General features: G+C 42.5%; 2 protein-coding genes and 1 long non-coding RNA gene across 14 annotated transcripts; 1 reads left to right on the forward strand and 2 right to left on the reverse strand.

The window, feature by feature from the left end:
• The first annotated feature begins 183 nt into the window (after window positions 1–183).
• On the forward strand, window positions 184–17,733 carry sky (GTPase-activating protein skywalker). 12 transcript variants are annotated; one of them, XM_066287635.1, is made up of 13 exons: window positions 184–703; window positions 2,261–2,596; window positions 2,653–2,942; window positions 8,377–8,501; window positions 9,681–9,827; window positions 10,013–10,162; window positions 10,225–10,419; window positions 10,572–10,625; window positions 11,140–11,169; window positions 13,283–13,369; window positions 14,729–14,887; window positions 15,619–15,839; window positions 15,899–17,733. In XM_066287635.1, the coding sequence occupies exons 2-13, from the start codon at window positions 2,331–2,333 to the stop codon at window positions 16,044–16,046; spliced, it is 1,872 nt and encodes a 623-aa protein (XP_066143732.1). In that variant the 5' UTR covers window positions 184–703; window positions 2,261–2,330; the 3' UTR covers window positions 16,047–17,733. The 12 variants fall into 12 exon arrangements, with proteins under 12 accessions (XP_066143732.1, XP_066143731.1, XP_066143729.1 ...); XM_066287634.1 differs by having other exon boundaries at window positions 8,380–8,501; window positions 10,013–10,171; XM_066287632.1 differs by having other exon boundaries at window positions 185–703; window positions 10,013–10,171.
• LOC136342129 (uncharacterized) lies at window positions 14,641–15,203 on the reverse strand. The gene is made up of 2 exons (XR_010732600.1): window positions 14,991–15,203; window positions 14,641–14,935 (listed from the first exon to the last, which is right to left on the reverse strand). It is a non-coding gene; the product is annotated as an uncharacterized lncRNA (long non-coding RNA).
• On the reverse strand, window positions 16,742–19,352 carry LOC136342128 (glyoxylate/hydroxypyruvate reductase A-like). The gene is made up of 6 exons (XM_066287649.1): window positions 19,078–19,352; window positions 18,767–19,017; window positions 18,601–18,715; window positions 18,342–18,551; window positions 18,017–18,177; window positions 16,742–17,968 (listed from the first exon to the last, which is right to left on the reverse strand). Exons 1-6 carry the CDS (start codon window positions 19,181–19,183, stop codon window positions 17,837–17,839), a joined length of 975 nt encoding a protein of 324 aa, XP_066143746.1. The 5' UTR covers window positions 19,184–19,352; the 3' UTR covers window positions 16,742–17,836.
• Window positions 19,353–19,616: the final 264 nt, after the last annotated feature.

Consider the following 19,616-nt stretch of genomic DNA (forward strand, 5'->3'; position numbering starts at 1 on the left):
TATTGATTAAAAAAATTAAGCCTTGGATTTAGTTTTCTACGCAAATTAATTTCAACTTCGCCATACAAATGCAAATGAATTCTCTTAGAATCTTATGTGTTGTATTGTGTGGTGCCTAAGCACGAGCACCATCAGCTGATTCGAAAACAATTTTATATTGACAGCAGCTTGAAAATTTTATAGAATGTGAATCGTTTTGCAATGTGCAAGTGCTGTTCGTTCAAAAAGGTCGAAGTAACTCTACAAAATCTCTCGTCACGTGCATGTTTGGCCTGTCAATAATAACATAGACGGTGTCCTCAGAATTTCAAGAGACAAATCTGCTAGTCTACATCAGTCCGCGTGAGACGAAGGAACTCAAATGGGAGTGGCTTTAATCGCGCATCAAAGATCGGGATCCATGGATACGTGAATGCCCGTCCGTATTTGTCTCGTTTCTAGTCCACCGTGTAGAGCGGCAGTGGAGCCTCGGGGCTTCCTAAAGGGCTATTGGAAGTGTGACGTATCACATTCGAACGTCCAGGAAATTGACCCAAATCGAGTTGTTTACCTTCGGGACCCCGCGATCAAACCGTGCGGAAAAGTGGAGGTGCTTCGTGGAAAAAACGTAAATAAGGACGATATCGATTCGACGGGGGCCCGATCTCATGACTTTTCAACGCCAGGAGCTCAATTCCAGCCACGATTAAGCCAGTCAAGAAGTGTAAGTTTTCAGGCCTAAAAACAAACCTTATCTTGGATAAGTACTTCCTATAGGCAAGATATTATAAGAATCAAGTGTGTACTTACCCAGATGGGTGTGAGGAACCCTCAATAATTAAAATTTTCGTCTGAATCACATGAAGATATTCAGTATTTGCCAACATTTGATCCAGAGCTCCTTTAATCTTATACTTTGCCTAAACATTGGTATAATTCTTCGTAATATATCCTCAGTCACAATGCCCTGTGATTTTAAGAAGAAAGAACTTCTAGAGAGATTTTTATGTACTAGAGGGAATAGAGGGAATAGCAGGGAGAGTAGATCTATATCGACAGCACCTAAATCTCATAAAAAAACTTCTTGCTGAGCTGTGTTTGACAATGATTTGCTTATAGCCAGTACAAACAACAATTACTATGTTATTATGCCTGTCATGATTCTAAAAAGTGTCCAGATCTTGATCTAAATATTCAAGCCACAGTCCAGAAATCTATGGGGTAAACTGATGGTTAGTATCTTTATCACCAGTGATAATCTGTTTAATTGGCAGCCTTATCTACCTAATTCAATATCCTACTATGTACTATAGTATTCAATATAAAAATGATTTTTTTCATAAACTATATTGAGGTTGGCATATGAGGATGAGTTTCCTAGTGAGTCTCTTTGGGATTTTATTATCCAAGTATGCATAATTGAAATGAAAAATGCATTTGGTTTGGGAGGTGCAAGTAGGTGCTTTGTAAGAAGCAAATATTGCAAGGAGTGAAATTCCTATATGACCAACAGTTCCAAAATTTCCCTTTTGTGGAACTTTATACAAATCAAGTGACTGTGGAGACTTTGACAAGTAAATGAAGTTAAGAATTTGACAAATATCCAATTGACATATAGATATTTGTCAAATTGCTAACCTAACTTATTTGGCATTTTTAGTAAAAAAAAGTGGTTTGATATATCTTAGAGAGTAAAAGGTAGGCAGTAGAATGTTTGGTAATTTTGAATCAGTAGCAAGATATTTTTTGACTCTTTTGATAACATCCAGGATCCATTGGTTTTGTAAACCTCACTTCTATGAATTAGGCATTTTCATTTAATGGTGTATGTATCATAAGTTTTTGAGGAAGAAAAAAATATACAGAGAGTGCTCGTACAATCTATTACTTTAAGTAATGATGATTCCTCATGAGTATAAAACTTATACATATAATACAATTTCCTTTGTGGAAAATTAACAGTTGCCATGTTAGTCTTATAGTAATCAGGATGCCCCTTTATAGATTTCTCAAGGTATTTGCACTTGAAAAAACATAGAAACTAAATTCTGTTCGTCTTCCTACCTTTGTTTGTTCAATGTACCAGAATGCCCACTTTCTAATATGGGAGAATTATACTATAATTAGGCCAAGAAAGCTTCAAGTCAAACTCAAGTATGGGTACTGAGAGAAAAACTCCAATTTTACTGGAAATGTGTCTTTGCACCTTAGAAGTATTGAGCTGCCTTATACATCTTAATTCTGATACTATTTTTTAAAATCAATTTCTCATTATTTGCAGGTGGTTTCATGATGTTTCAAGACTTAACATAGGGCAATCGGCGTCCTCGCAGGCTGCGCCCGCCGCCTCCATGCTCATCGCCGAAGGGACGGCCTGTCCCGCCTCTACTACCACCTCCTCAGGCCCGCCTGGTTCACCAAATGGCGCAGCCGCAACCCCGCCCCCTTTCACGTCATTGGTGGATGTCGCGGGCGTGGTTAGCGTCCCGCCCAGCCCCACGGCACGCCCCTTGCGCACCGTGTCCGACGTGCGCAGCTTACTGCAGGGTGGAAAGGTGCAGGAGGTGAAACAACTATTAAGGGCGAATGCGTGGCCTGCCAATCATTCGATCAGAAAGTAGGTTTTGTTCGGTATGTCTAAAGGTTTGTTGGTAATTAAGGGTGCAATTGCAGGGAGTTGTGGCCTTTGCTCTGCACGCAACATGCCAAAGCTGGAGGTGTGTCAGGCGATGGTTTTTATTGGGACATGGTGGTGCAGGTGTTCGGGTCCACGGATTTGCCCGATCGGCCGGTGGGCTTGCCAACGTTCGTGGAACCCTCTAGGTGCCAGGCCTATCACTTGACGCGGTCGGGACGTGCGTGCGCAGACCGCGTAGTGAGCGTGCTCGGTTACGCATGTCCGGATATTGTGTACAGCCCGGCGATTTATCCCATCTGCGCTTTACTGCTGCATTATGTGACTGGTAAGTACCGATTTTAAAAAATCGGAACCGAGTTGAAAACCGATTCAATGAGCGGATTTTAGTTCGAAAAAGTCCATGTTTATAATATAAAGATTAAAAAATGCAGATGGGCCGGCTATTTTTGGCCAGCGCAAAAAGTTATTTTTAACGCAGGAAAGTGTTAGCCCAACTCATAAGCGGACCACTTCATGGATGGCTTTTACGAGGAAAATCACTCGAGTTTGAAGAATTATGCGCAATCTGCAGCGATATGCCCAATTGAAATTCTAAAGCTTTTTGCCGCTGAACTTTAAATATTATTTTAAGAGTAACTTCTTTAACAAGTGGCCGCTTTGGAATGGAATGTGCATCAGACCGCACGATTTTACAGTCCCAGTGATTCAGGGCTCGACTAAGTACGTCCCAGTTACCTTGCCAAGCGGCCAATTTAATTTCCATGGCAACGTATACAGATTGTCCCAGCAACCGGTGTCAGATCGGCAGGACGTAAGGTTGATCTTATTTTAAACGCTTCATCGCGGAAGTATGACTACGTGCCTGTCTGCTGCAGGCGAACATGTTTTTATACTGTTGACAGCTTATGTCACACCGTTGTCACGCATGGTGACGTGTTGCAGAGAGCTTATGTCAGTGTGACATAAGCTGTCTGCGTCAATCTCGTGCGTTACTGAATGCCGCGAGAGAGCAGGAAAAGTATCACCGAACTCGTTATTAGAAACGGTGGACATTGTCAGCGCCCAGGAGAATTGGTAGTGACATGGACGCTAATGTTGACAAATTGGTTCCCACTAAGGGAACTGAGCTAAGTTCTCGGGGAAGTGGATTTAGCGAACCGTTGCCGGCATTTCACTACTTTGAATGCAGTAAAAATGGAAAAATAACGAGTCTGCATTGCCATCGGATTAAAATGAAAACCGAACTTATTTACGGGTTTAGTTGTGCTTCACAACTAACACTAAATTCAAATTAAATCGAATTAAATGTCAGGAGATCGTTAGCTTTTCGGTCAAGTTCGGCGTAGTTCGGGAAACTTCGTCAATCTTTTGGGTCCATCATGTCGCACGTGTCACCGCCGTCATCATTATAACCTTTTTTGCGTTTTGGTATTTATTTTCTTCGTATGGTGAATGTCAAAAGTTCACCAGGTCAAGATTGTCACTCAATTCGGACTAGATGTACGAAATTTCTCAATGAAACTTCTAATTCACGGGGAAGTGAAAACGGGAGGTGCGAGCGGGAGATTGTTGGTTTAAGTTTGCCACGTGCGCCGGTACATCTGGGGTTCCTTTAAATACAGATTTACGTTGAAATTGTCCCTGTCGCCAAACAGGAATTACAACAATTTCGTAGCAGAACATAAACAAATTTTATTTAAGAAGAAAATCGAGGGGTCAAAATATTCGTGTTTGCCAAAATAAAGCTATTCTTAGATCATCTACCTAAAGTGTGTTCTAGCGGTGGCTCGCTGTAAGATCAGCTGACGACTGTGTTAATTTTAGACGATGTAAAGTGTATTATCTCGAAAACTTTTATTATTTGAGAGAGTCCGACTGACATTATGTTCTGGTCATGCATTTTTCGGCCAATGGTGACTAAGTTTAAGTATACGCCTTGTTGTCGATTTTTATTTGGATCGTGGACAAATAATCTGGATAGCGGTGCCGATCTTGTTTGTTTACGCTTTTTGCGGTTATTTGTAGATCGTTAAATTGTATTGGAAAAATAAATTTCGTTCGATGCGTTAAGACCGCCGTTTCGGAGGAGGGCCCTCCGCCACCAGACACCCCGCTTCCGCCTAAAAATAGTGATCCTGGACCGTTTGGGCGGACTCCGTGGCCGGGTGTCAGCGGCCCAATTTACGAACTGTTTCATATTTGTTTGGATAAAGTCAATTAAAACTGACATTCGACCGTTGAGAAATCTCCGCTACCTAAATATTTATCCGCGTATTCTTTGGAGTGTTTTACACGAAAATTTACAATGTAAACGGAGATGATTTTTTTTTTAAGAAGCCGGGAGTGTTTACCTCATCTCCCCGGCTGCGGTTCACCTCCAATTGAAACAAATTCCCCTCGATAAAAGGCAGTGTAGAATTTAATTGGCCCGCTATTAAACTTATCTAGTTATTTTTAATTGGAGGTGTCGTTTTCGAGATGAAATTGAAACTGAATTTTATGATCCAGTCATCGCCAGTGGGCCGGCGCAATTAAGGTGGACAAAACTGCCTGAAAAAGGCAACACTTGATTAATTGCTTAACAAGGAGTCACATTCGCATTAATTGGTCAGGTCGTTAAACCACTTTTAATCCTTAGAGACCACCTGAATTTAAGAGGCCAAGCCGGCATTTTCCTCCCGGAATTTCAGTTTCGATTGCGAACCGAACTAGTGGGATTCTTGGCAGTACTTCCCATCTACGTAGAAAAATTCAGTTTTCGACGATGACGCCTAAACTTCATTCCATTGGTCGCGCAAACTCGTGGCAATGCGTCATTTTGACATTTCGCTTGTCCATGGAGCCATCGCGAATTTTCCCATTGGTCGTCTTAAAAATTGTTGCCAACTTCACTCGGATCTGCCAATTTGTCGTGTTATTTGACAGGTGACCGTTCAAGGCTGCCTTGAAGGGCAAAACCGATAGATTTCGTTTGAATTTGCTCATTTCCCACCGATCCGAAAGTGGAAAACGATAATGAAAACTTTCGACGAGGGGCGTTCCACTACTTCTGCAGAGCAGAAAACGCAACACAGAGCAATAAACATTTGTGTGATGTGCGTGGTGGTCACCTTGTGGCAATGTTAACACTGGTTGGACGCAGTTTGAAACAAACTGGACACGGTAATAAACTTGACCCGTGGGCACCGCATGAATTCAAGGTACTCTCTAACCGAGAAGCTTTAACCGCGTTTTGAGGGGTGTGACAACAGGTGACGAAGGATGGGTGGTTTACAACAATGTCGCACGCAAAAGAAGGTCTTGGACCACGCCAGCCCAAAATACCAGAAAGGTGGAAGTTTACCAAAGTCGTCCGTCTGGCGGGATTGCCGAGGTGTGACGTGTCTTAAATTTCCCCCAAGCGACCGAACAATTGGTTCGACAAAGAACCCCCAGGATTGGTAACTCATGCCCGTCAAAATTGCCACAACTTGGATGGGGCCTCTTGTCGTGGCCGTCCCATTCCGCAGACCTAACACCATTGGATTATCGCCCATTTCGATAGCGGCAAAATGTCCCTAACGGAGGAACGTGCGCGATCGATGAAGGTGCCAAAGTGGTACTTGGATCGGCTTTTTGACGAAAAATAATCCAATTTCCACGAGCAGCGGCGTAACGAAATTGCCGCAAAGATGGCGGAGCGCCGTTGAACGAAGTGAGCAATAGAAAAATGCCTTTCATATTTACATTCTGAAGTACGCGATGACTTTGTGGACAACTCAATAGGTCTAAAAATACTGACCGGATTCCGAATACAACACATTGCTTCGAGGAAAATTTATAATTATTTCCAATTTGTCACCTGGCAAATTCGCGGTAATCAGAGAGGCAATTTTGTCCCAATGCCAGACATTCTTTCTGAGGAAACGATCCAAAGAGTGTCCACGCAATTTTACGGGACACTTGAGAGAGACAAATTTCTCCAGAGAAATTATCTGGAATCGCGGTTTTTTCCACGCTTTTCTGCCCGTTATTTGAATGTCTCTTCGGCCGGTAAAGTGATATTCATACTTTGTTAAGGGGCGCGTTAAACAAACAACTAGTCGATATTGTTTGTAAATATTCTGCTCGCACAGCAGTCATTAACAACGTACACTGGTCTTTGACATTGATAATAATTTTCGATAAACAATTCCGATTGAGTCGGTTTTTTCCGGGATTTATTGTTTTCGAGCACATAGGATTTCTTTGTAGTGTTCGGTTAGAGAATTTGCTGGGCCGCACACTGAGCAACAGGCCGTTGCCACCGGGGTTCGCAGGAACCCGAGGGACATTCCAACGCTTTTAGGCGAATATTCTTCGCGTCTCTGTTGAACTTGACCATCCAAGCACGCCGGAATAGGCGGAACTCTCCATCAAAACTTATTACGGTTTTTGTTTGTGTCTACACAGGGTGTGACACGTCATCACAGAGACATTTCAGGGAGCTCTGCAAAGTAGCTTGAAAAAATGTGCTGATAGGGCTACGGTCGACGGCACGCCATTTTCGATATAGAGGGTGGCAAACTTTCACCTTCATTTATTTTTTGGAAACACGCTTGGTGCGCATGCCGGTGCGCCAGCCAGCCCATTTCGGTATGGAGGTGAGGGGGTTCCTGAATCAGCCTTTCGAGAACCGCTGGGTGAGTCGAGGGGGGCCTCAGTCGTGGCCTCCTAGCTTCCCCGACCTGAACAATCTAGACTTTTTTTTAAAACTAATTTTAATCCGCGATAATATGTTACACCCTGCGAATATGGAGACGGGGGCGAGGCCTCTTGTCCCACCTATAGGCTTAAAGGAAACCCATTTTTCGCGACTTGCTCTCTAGAAATTGCTTCAAAATTTTTCTGCGAGAGCTTGAGAACTTCTGGGGCATTTGCCACAGATTTCTTAAGAGAATCTCGAGAGAGGAAACGATAAATAATTTTAGAACCCGATTCCGGCTATTTTGAACAAATCAAACGACTCGAGCCTTCTCCCCAGACCGGTCTCGGTGTCGACCAAAACGCACCAGGGACATCCAGCCACGTAAACGCCATCAGCACGTCCCGACTTTTTTACATTAATCTCCCAAGAGTCTTACAGCTCAATTTTGTGTTAACAAAATCCCTCGTCAATGCCTGCCCAACTTTGCATGGGGCGCACCCGAAATAGATGCTCCTCAAAATATTCCAACCGACAGCCCTGATTTAGCAGGTTCAATAAAAGTAGCAAACTCAATGTTCAACTCGGTCTCGACTTAAACCAACCTCATTATCCCCGATTCCTCCATTCCTCCACATATTCTGTCCGCGCGTGACGTCAAAGAGTCTGGCCATAATAAAGGAGGAGGACTAGATCCGGATTTCAAGCCCAAAATTCGGTTTTCGCTAGACAATACTGTAGTGCACTTTTAATGGAGCCTCAAGTAAAAAACCCCCGTTAACGGCCGCTGGTAGGGCTGCTTAGCGGGCGCCGGCCCGTAAACGTCCTCCAAAAACTGCCGCTTTCAACCAGTCGCTCCGGTCCCCTCAATTTTTCGAAATCTCGCAGTCGCGCTTTACATTTTTTACTTGACTTTCGAATGAATTCCCTCTGGCGACCGTCACATTCGTGGAAAGTTCCATCGAGGGCCCCGCCCGATCTGTGGACAACTCAACCCCCAACGCTAAGTGGGTCGCCAACGGCCTTCGTCAACTCGTTGTCCTTTTAACGTTAATGACTATTTCTATATTCACATTTAGGATCGTTTCTGTTTCAGAAGAAGAAGCTTACCACTGCATGGCGAGCTTAGTTTCCTGCAAAGAAAAGACTTTCATAACTCAAACGAAGCTCCTCTACGAGGTCACCTGGAAGACTGTGATGCAAGTGTGCAGGAAGCACGTGGTAAGTTTCAATCCGACTTTTAATGGACAGTGGCCGAGCCCATTTGTCTTCATTTTAAAGGCGACGTTAAATATTTCCAGAAAAGATAGAGGAAGTCGTGGGATGGCTTATGGCACTGTGTAGTTGTCAAGGTCTAAATTGCCTCACGGATGATTCCGTTTATTTCATAGAGGTTGCTTGTGCACAGTGAGATTATGGTCTGGTTGATGTGGTGGCGAGAACGGGGTTCGCACTGAGTAAATTGCTTTCCCACCCGGCTCTAAATTTATGGAAGAATCGTTGCGAGTTTCCATTGCATGATGTAACGTGGATATTTAATTAGCCAACTCGCGTCATCCCTCAAATATATTAATTACTGGCACGCTACTGGTCTTGTGCAGAACAATGCAATGTGGGGAACATTTACGTGCGGGAAATTCAGGATCGTTCGTGCGATCGAGGCAAAACGTTGCAGAATTGTGCCTAGTACGGTAATAGAGCGATAACTGCAATTCTCAATCACATCATTTAATGCGATCGGATAATTGCAATTATTCTACCTGTGGCTTGCAGCCAAAGCTGAATATCTGTTTCAAGGCAGGGGACTGACTCTTTTTAGCCTGGTAATTATTAATTACAATTCTGCTCCACTTTTGCACAGAGTTATTTAATACGCTTGTGGGCCCCATTATTGGATAATGAGCCTATGTGTATAGGGAGGCGTCGCCTTACACGTTAAAAGCTGTTATTGCCATGACTGCAACAAAATCCAGTATGTAACAGTTTTCTTCTAAATTAGGCCAGCAAAATGTGCGAGTGCGAAGGTGTATACAGGGTGTGGCGAATGTTCCGGATGGAACACAATTTTTGGTTTCGTCTCAAAATGACCAATGAATGCCTCGCCTAGAGGCAGTCCCGGTGTCCTTTGATTCTTCGCATTTATCTGGGACGCTCAGTATCGTGCTCTCGGCAAAGAGGAAAATGATTATAGTAGTATGCTTTCTCTGTGTGCATAGTTCCCGCTTTGGGACCAAAATACGAACGAAAATGCATAAAACTCTGCATACGAGGTACCCGTTAACCATTCTGTCAAGAAAGCGTCGTTGCGGTTCGCGTGGCCGCGCACATGCCCTGCCGCATATCACGGATCACCCTGTATAGCGTCTAGTTCCGGACTTAATCGTCGAAGATTTGTTCCAGAAAGGCGCAGCCGTGCACCTGCAACGCCACTGTAGCGCGGGTCGGGCGGAACGCGTCTACATGGACTGGATCTGGTGGATTTTCCAGGGTCTGCCCTTCCAGCACCTGGTGCGAGTGATGGACTGCTACTTCCTCGAAGGAGTCAAGGTAAGCACACGCGACTTTTCCTCTCGGCACAAGAAACGTAAACAGTCCAGTTTATTTTTACGCGGGGCCCCTGTTTATACGCGCTGAACTTTATTTTAAGTAGGATTCCGCTTTCTATTAATTTATTGAATAAATGGCCGGATGCCACACAGCGGCGGGTAAGTTTCTCATTTGCTTCCTCCCAGGTCCTCTATCGCACCGCCATGGCCATCCTGCTGCTGTTCCACAAGAACTCGTCATCCAGTTCGTCCGAGTGGGCGGCCGAGATCCAGAAGAACGGCGTGGATTTCGCCCTGAACAAGTTCTGCCGGGAGATGCCGGTCACACCGCAAAAAGTATTAAAGGTATTTTCGGTTATCAACCCTCAGGGCTGTGAGAGGAAGGATTTTCCCCTTAGGTTGCCTTCGGGATACGAGGGCTCAGCTCGTCGTACATTTCGCGGGTATTTATCAAGACTGAGATGCTGCTGAAGAGCCGGCAAGTGGTGCACGGCTCTAAACAGCTCGTGCGATCCAGATCGAGCGAGAATCTGCCCAATAGCCAGAGCCAGAACAACATTCAGATGGTCTCTCACACACTGACCATAAGAGAGGTGAGAAGTACTTTTTTGAACTCGCGTTTAATACATGCAGAATGATTGATGGTTGGTTTTTCTCTCGAGTGTGTGGTTTTTCTGACTTGAAGTAGTGCTGAAGGTTTTCTTGTCTTCAAGCTGTCTGTCTAAGTATCACTTGCTTCTTTCAGCAGGATAAACTAAAGAAAGCCATTCGCACTTTTCACTGTATTTCGAATTTATTTGTAAGTCTCGATTTCTTTAGTTTGAGAGTGCGTTTTAATTTACACCTCGTTTTTGTTTCGCTAATTTCTCAGTAATCAGAGTTGATCCCACGTCCCAGACAAATTTTTTTTTTTTTTTTTTTTAAACATTTTTGCGGGCATTTTTTTGCACACTGCGGCCCACTTTTCTTGGCTTTTTGTCTAACAACGAGTGCAATGGTGAATGGTTTTCGAATGTCCTTTGTACATATACTCTGTTAACATTCCCGTCGCAGTCGGCCCACGGTATTGGTGCATACCTGTGATAGCGTTGCTGATTGTTTACGTAACAATTTAACACTTTTCTTATAATTAGTACTTTGTGACGGCACCGTATAAAAATTAACAAGTTTACGACGTTTTGTTTGCACTAAAAATCTTGTTTTAGACCCACCTTCAATGACATTAAGTAATAGAGAGTGGAGAGATCAAATGAAACGTATTAAACGTCCCGTTATTTGCGATATTTTTTGAAACGTCTATATTGGTTTTTCAGAAAATGTCCGAAGAAGTGTACAATGACATGGTATTGTATTAGTTTTACTTCTACTTGAGATGCATCTGCGTTTGTCTCGTTTCTATGTCTCATTCTAACCCCCCTCTTACTCAGTTGATACGCTACTGATCTTAGTTGAGGACTCTTCTGGTTTGCCAGTTAAGCTTCCTCTTTTTGAGTAGCAACAACCTGACAAACCCCTTTATATGGTAGCGAGGAAACTAAGGTCAAGGCAGCCATCATCACTCTTTCATCGACGCCTGTAATATTTAACCTGTTTGCATGTACCCGAAAGGTCCAGACTAACAGCGTCTAATGTCCATCTCATTGTCATTTCTGTTCTTGCGTGTGTCCGATTTTCGCTTAATTTAAGAATTAACGTCAATTAGTCCGGGAGGGATTTGCAGCATCAATCAAACGGGCCAGCCGGACTGATTAGATCAGAAATACGTGTATGGAGGCTTTGGGATTGTTTATTTAAAGCCGGCGATCGAAAGTTGGGCATTATTATTAGCGGCGATTAACGGGCCGACATGCGAAACTGGCTGACAATAATGATGAATGACCGCTAAATTAAACCCAATCGAGAGGAAAACATGCCAGGTGGTGTTGACTATCGATTGCTTTGGTCCATGGTTGTTTGGTAGGGAAACAGAGGTCAATAACGACAAGAGAGTGAGCGTTGCGTTCGGTCAAGAGGGAAATATTTCATAACAATTTTCGTTCGTCGGACGAGCGGGAAAAAATCCGGTTCCGTCCAAGTTGTACAAGCCAAGAACCTAGACGGTTATTTCAATGGATTCAATTGAACGACCACTTAATGGACGTGTCTCTCTCTTATAAAATACAAAATAATTCGACGCAATATCGAGGGCCGCGTCGGCGGGACTGACCGCCACTCTTCAAAAAGAGTTTGACATCTCTTGTCACGTTTGACAGCCAACGTCTCGAAATGGAAGGAGCGCGCAGCGTTGCCGCCTCATGTCGCGGCTGTCACCCCAAAATTGATCTTTTGTCTCTCGGCTTTTTCCCCGTCACTTCGGTGCGCCATTGTGCACCTTTACGGTCATTTTCTTGTCCCCATTTCAAGGTGCTTTGCGTGGGGTTCGTTGACCCGTCTAAATTAATTAGTTTGATAACATCGTTCTTGATATCACGTTTCGCGACCAACGTTTCGGAAAACGCAGTCATTCAGCACTGCCACGTGTAATCCCAACCACAATTGCGGCTTCGCGGACGTCACATTGTTCGTTCGGCTCTTTTTTTACCTAATAAATTCGATACGCCACTGGGTTTTTGTTTTCTCAATTGCGCGCATTTACCGGCTGAATTTCTAATTTTTAAGGTAATGTTGTGGAAAATTCGGCACTGTTCAAAAGCTCCAGGTCGTGGCGTTAACGGTAGCCTGCGATTTTCATTTCTGCCGCGAAGTTTTGCGACAATTTGATGGTATGTCAAATCGCAGCGTTCCTCCTCTCGGTCGTTTCAGCAGCGCATACCCACGTCGAAAATCTGCTCTTTAATTTCAGGAGGAATTGTACAGACACATCGCCGATTCCAAACTACTTTAAATTAAGACCTCTACTTTATCGAATTTGAGCCAAATTTTAATTTATTTTCGGGACGGTATGTGATCAAAGCGTGCAAAATGGCGGACTGCTTCGCCCTAATGTTGCCGCATTTCCTACTTCACGGCTCTCGTGCTCTAGGTACCTTGTCGAAGGTCGCCCGGCGTTGCCCGATTATCTCCGGAGATGATTGTCATTGACTGTAAATATGCTCGATTTTGATTAGACTGGGCGTTAAAAAAAATGTGAAAACATATACAGGGTGGCGCGTTTATACGCGAGTGGTCATTCTTCCAGTGTCGTCCATTGATTTATTTGAATTGACCTAATAAGATGGCAAGGGTATTGTTTGAAATCTTAAATCGCCCAGCGGAACACCGGAACGAATTTTCCCTTTCAATCGGGGAAACTACTTCGAACTTTTGCCCTCAGGACGAGCTTTGCCGTTCAATTCGCTTTGATTTGAGTTTTGATTGATGTTGCAAATTCGCGAAATTAACGTGTGCATGCCGATTTTGTTTGTGGGTGTGGCTACGCGTAACCCAGTGTGCCTTTTTCCTGCTGCCCGTGCGCAGGGAGCGCACTCGCCGGAGCCGCGCACGCTCGCCATGGGCGTCTACCCCATCCAGAACGTCGACTCGCGCATCCTCGACCAGCAGGATGTAAGTCTTGGTGTTGTGTCTTAGACCAGCTATAATAGCACATCACTGTCCTTCACATGTACATGCGTCAAAGCGAGTCGGTTTACCTACATATAGACGTGTGCACCCCTAGATGTTTTAATTTAGTCGGCCTCTTCCAGAGTTCCTCTCATCCGAACCTGGCCCGCTGGTTCCCGTTTCCCCATCCAATTTTCCAAGACCGAGATTTCCACCAAAAGACCCGCAAAACGGTATTTTTGCTATGATATTATTTATTATTTCGCCCGAGTTGTTTTAAGTAGCGGTCAAAGGCGGTGAGTTTACATTGCCTTCAGTCACCACCATATGCAGACACTCAAATGTGTTTATACCAACCTACTTGGCGATGGTATTCGACTTGTCAATGTTGGGAATGATTGTTTAGATTGGGGTATCATCGTACTGGTGACGTCAATCTTCGCCGAAGACCCCGGATCGTGCAGATTCGATTCCATTTATCTGTTGGACAGGATACGCCGGGTTGAGTGCCAAAAATCCGCCACGAAAATAAACAAACCGAAATAACAAACATGGCCAAAGCCCGAACGAGATGTGTGACTTTGGATTTTTTTTAGTTGGCGCAGTGGCGTGCACCGCGCTCGCCGAAACCGCAGTTTCGGTATCTGAAAATACCGTATGACCAATGCGTCACTATTTGGCCACCGCTCACTATCTGTGGAGTCACTACTTGACCGAATTGCTGGGCGCTCTAGAGACGGCTTAAAAATCACTTGCTGCTCGACTCCCAGCGGAGGTGTCATTTTCACAAGAAAATCTCAATAAAAATTGGCAATCAACTCGGATTTCGGATCCTACAAATCCAATAAACCATCGCTAAGTGGCATTTTTATAGCCGCATTTCTTAATTTACATCAGCTCCAACGTTGGCAGAGGCATGCGATCATTGAGCATCGTGCATGGTTTAGTTTGTGCCCGCGCCCTCGCATGATAACTCCAGTTAAAGCCGCATTTTCCTTATGTCTCATGCGTAGGTATATGCCACTGTATGTGAACAACCACACCGGAAGGAGACAATCAAGACAATTTTTATTGTTTTTATTATTATTGTCCGTCAGGGCGAACGCTGTCGGTCAATTTAATTTGATTGCTCATCGTAGAGCAGGAAGGCCGCCACGTATTGTGTTGTGATTGTGCTTCTTTTGCTAGAAAAATAGTCAAAGTACAGTGACACATGCCTCCATTAGGACTGCCATCTCTGCCACACTTAGTCTTAGTTGAAGAAATAATATCAATGTATTTTCACTGTTTATTGAGAGCTTGCCACTAATACATTGGTATTGCAGCCGAAGGCGAAATGTCTAATGCATTAAATCTTCATAGCTTCTCACTCTTTGGTCCTGGCTGCCAGTTCGGATTACAATGTACCAGCCCATCTTGCTCTACACCACTGAGGAACACGGGTGTTCGTTGACGACGTTTTACGTACGGGTGGAACAGCACGAGCCGACGCTGCTGATGATCAAGACTTGCAATAATGAGGTGAGAGTTAAATTAGGAAATGAGTTAGCGGGGAGGGAAGTTCGGAGACTGCGGAAAATGTATGATAATCTTGGGTGGGCAAATAGAGGATTGATTTACTTACATGCAGCGCGGACCCGGGGGTAAACCACCTGTAAAAATAGATACACAGTTCGCATAATATTTATACAAAGTAAAGAAAGACGTGCAAATATGTGGTAATACGCAAATAATGTTGGGAAATACTGCCAGTATTGCCGGCAAAAGTAATGTGTCTAAATTAGAGTAGGTGGTGTAACCCCCGACTCGGGCTGATTTACATTAGAGTGATAAACGGTTTTCGACGGTGTCGATGTGCGAAATGATCTTGAAGTCATTTGCATAAGCGAGTTTTTTCAACGGTTTTCACGCCGATCGACCGACAGTATATTTTCAATACCCTCAAAGATATTCTCGTAGCACCCCACCTCGCGTATTTTGAAGAAATCGCTCAAAAGGAAAGCAGCGCGGGAATTCTCAACGATAGCTGCGTCGCCTTTTTTTGGGACACGCTGTAGGTTACGTATGTTCGCGTGAGATAGAAAATTTCCGCAAAAATGGCAACAACGCGACGTGCTTTTGTTTTTCGAATCCGATGATCATAGGTCGCACGACATGTGATCTCCCAAGGTGTCCAGCGTTGCCGGGTTGGGGGAACTGTTCGACGTTCGGAGAAGTCGAAAGTTAAGTTTCAACATTTTTTTTCCTTTCAGGTGTTCGGTGCTTATTGCTCTTCACGATGGTGTGAGAGGAACCAAAAAGACGACCGCGGCAATCGTCAAGCCTACTTCGGCACCGGGGAAACCTTCCTGTTTTCGCTCTATCCAGAGAGGGCTAAATACCCCTGGATAGGCGTGGATGGGGAGCGGAACGTATCCCACGGAGCCGAGTTATTCATGGCGGCTGACAGCAAGATGATAACAATAGGTGGCGGGTAAGTACGGAAAATGTAGAGTTTTCGTAACAATTTAATATTGATTCTTAATGCATTAGCGAGGGTCAGGCGATCTGGATGGACGAGAATATCCGCTACGGAAAAACGGACCATTGCGCCACGTTCAACAACCCTCCGCTGTGCCCCAGTGGAGATTTCGAAATTCGAGTCCTCGAGGTTTACGGATTCGCCACCGACATGAACTAAGTTTTTGACGCAACATAGTGCTTGGTCAGACCAAATTGAGGGAAGATGTTTGTAGGGCCCAAGCCGTGGTTGGCTAGTTGACGGGAACTTTGATTGATGAGTGCATTCCTGCCGCCGAAGAAATGTTTAGAAGGGCATGTAGCAATTAAGCGACTGCGCCGCTTGAGAGCAGTATTATTTTTTAAATAAATTTGGTCTCAATATTAATTTATTTCCTAGGTTAGTGCGCTACATGTCGCGTCCGCGATACACTTTTCATGTTTGCCTGTTGTAGTCGTATTAGGTGTCGATGTGATTTTTTAATCAACTCTAATGCTTGCCCTATCCTAAGGTGATAGTTGGTGTTGTTGCATCGTATGCCTTGGAGCACATTCAGCAGACAGTTAGTGACCGAGCACTGTAAGTTATCGCACTTCAATTTTCGGACTTTACGAGTTCTTAACTTAGCTCCATCGACGCAGAAGCATCACTACGATTTTCTATAAAAATCCTTGCCTCCCCTTTAGCCTTTAATGTATCGTGTTCCTTGACAAGCAGTGACTGTCTGAAATTACATTGATCTTCACTGCCAGTGTTTATTGAAAATTTCCCCCATATCTAGACAAAAACTAGTAATAACTTACATATTACGAACTTTCCAAACTGACAAGTACTAGATTCTAGTCCTATTAAAGCTTTGTATTTTATTTCTTTTCGTGTACATTTTTATGTACATACCGGGTCCCAAATTTGCGGCAATAGTCGAGTGCCAAACGGATGTTTGAGTCACCCTTCAGAGATGTTAAACACAACGAAGTTTTATTAATCGTATTGTATAATATGTATTTAATCAGTAGAGAAGTCTACAGGTAAAAGTTCCCAATAATAATTTATGATCCGACGATTTAACTACTGAGAACTTTTATGTGTAGATCGATAGTACATATATGTCATCGCTACCCATTTTTAACTCCACTACCTGTGTCGTGTACCCCTTGTGACAACATTTTTCTCTCCTCTTTCAGATTAGCCGTGTGTGTATTCTAGTTATTAGGCTTTGAAATTTAAACCAAATATATGTAGAATCCACTTTTGTTGGTGGCTTTTCCTTGTTGGACTTTATTTGTGATCTTAGAGTCAAAATTGCAAACAAGTCTGTGTCTATTCAACGACTCAATAAGTCTAAAGAAAAAAAATCTTATGGTAACAATGTGTTCTTAAAAACCTTAGATCAAAAACACGATTAGAACAAAAATTAATCTAAGATTTAGCGTCTCTCAAACAATCAAACTTAGGAGTAAATTCCATCTGAGGTTCCTGCATGCATATCATCACATGCCTTGGAATGGAAGAACGCTCGACTCTGCACGTTAGTTCCCCCGTTTAAAGTATTCTTTACGCTGTTAAGTTTTAAAAATTTTATTAATCGTATTATTTTAACTATTTTTAAGTGAATGGTTGTGGATGAATCCATTCTTGTTTTGTTCCCCAAGATTTTGGTATGGTTCGAGTACAAAAGGAACGGTCATCTGGTCAAATTAAACGACGATCACTCGTAGCGAAACATTAACGATCTATTACACATACATTAGTAAGGTAGACTGTTATAGTATTTTTTTTGTTTATATGTGTATCAAAGGCTTTTTAGTTTTTAGGTATTTTATTGTTTTTGTTGTTGTATATGTAGAATAAACGTATTATAAATTCAGCGGTAATTTAATTATATCAATCCTGATACGAGGCGAACTAATCGAAGCAAACCACGAATATTCGCCATATTATCAAGATTTAAATATCTATCCATTGCCTTTTTAGTACCCCTTCTTGAAATCGACTTGATTGTGTAAAGGCTCATTTCGTTGATATCGCTCCCAGTTGATTTTAAATTTTTCAGCTACATCTTGAGCTCTGCTGTTGCCCGATATATGGGGCGTGATAAAAACCTAAAGATAATCTGGTCAATACTCAAACACACTAATTTCAAGGCATACATTAGAAAAATTCCACAAATAGCTGGTTTTTGGCAAGGGTTCAATTTCAAATACGTCTAAAATCGCTCCAGATATCCATTGCGCCTTTAAAGCTTCTACTAATTCAAATTCTTCAATAACACTTCCTCTGCCTATATTAATGAAAACTACGTGTCTTCCATCTAAAATTGTTCAGTTCAATATTTGTGAAAAACCTTTCAATGATGCCCAAGCTGTTTTTTCAATGCATCATTTAAGAGTAAAATATATGGTTTGAAATTCAAGTTATTTGTATAGCCTTTTGATCCAAAATCTAAGATCAGAAGGAAGTAGCTATGGCACCTACTTTTGCAATTTTTAAGCATTCCTTTTCCCAGAATGTTTCGAGTTTCAGAAGTGTTAGGCAGAACATTAACGATATAGTCTACATTGCCCAGTAATTCTGGAAGGCTCTGCTGGGTAAAATATTTATCAATATGTTCATTTGTAGGTGAAAGTATTTCCCTCTTTCCAAGCCCATAGATGGTTGATCCGAAGTTCTTTAAAGTTTTAGCAACTAACCAATTACATTAAAGAGTTTATATCATAAACTAAGTAGGACATACTAATATTGCCAATAGCCCCAACCCCTAAAATTCCTATTGTTAACTCTCGAAGGTTTCTGTGGTCATGAGGACAAGCTTCTGGATCCCACAGCCTCATATCCTGGTTCTGTTTTACCTAATAAGGAATATTCTTTGCAATCCTATTAAAACAAAGAAATATAGCAACCTGGAAGTAATTTCGTTCCCAAAATATAATATTCCCTACAACATATTCCCCCATGAGCTGGCCAAAGTTGTCCCCAGAAGTTCTAGTAATAGGAAACTTTGGAGGATCATCAGCTTTAATGTGGGGCCATAGTGAATCTAAACCAGCCCAAGTTCCTTGGAACCACTTGACTTTAGGTAAATCATAAATGTAAGGTCCAATTAGGTCATAGTCTCCAAGGATAATCTCGGTGTCTTTCAACGGTGATGGATCTTAATGATCAAGAAGTTGTGACAGTCATTTAGTGGCAATAGAAGAAAATGGGACTTTACCTGAGGGTTGAACCTGTATGAAGGAGAGGGCAGGAATAAGTTGTGATAATTTTTTTATGAGGGCATCGGATTGTTTTGAGAAGACTGCTATAGTTTTTTTAGACATGGGAATTTTTTAAGTTGGAAATTGTATGGGATTTTTGATAATAGAATCAAAAAGATGATGAATATAAGTCAAAGAAAAGGGCAAACTTGGATTTTAAATGAAATATTTACAAATATAAGCCGCGTTTGTTTCAACTTGGAAATTAACCTCCAGAAGTATTTTTATTCCTTTTATGACATATTCTTTGACAAGTTAGAGGTTAAGTTTAAATAAAAATATTTATATTATTTGAAGTTACACTCGACAACACCGCAAATACATCCACTATTATCATCCTTTTCTGTTTAATTCTGTTAAGAATTGTGAAAAATAAAAACAAGAGCATTAACAAAAAAGTGTATTAAAATTGTTATCAATTAAATGTGAATAAAGTGTAAAGTATTATAGTAATGTTAATAAACTAATTGTGTAATGCAAAATGTTGTCATATCCA

Source organism: Euwallacea fornicatus, chromosome 11 (genome assembly GCF_040115645.1).
Source record: "Euwallacea fornicatus isolate EFF26 chromosome 11, ASM4011564v1, whole genome shotgun sequence".
NCBI classification, from domain to species: Eukaryota; Metazoa; Arthropoda; class Insecta; order Coleoptera; family Curculionidae; genus Euwallacea; species Euwallacea fornicatus.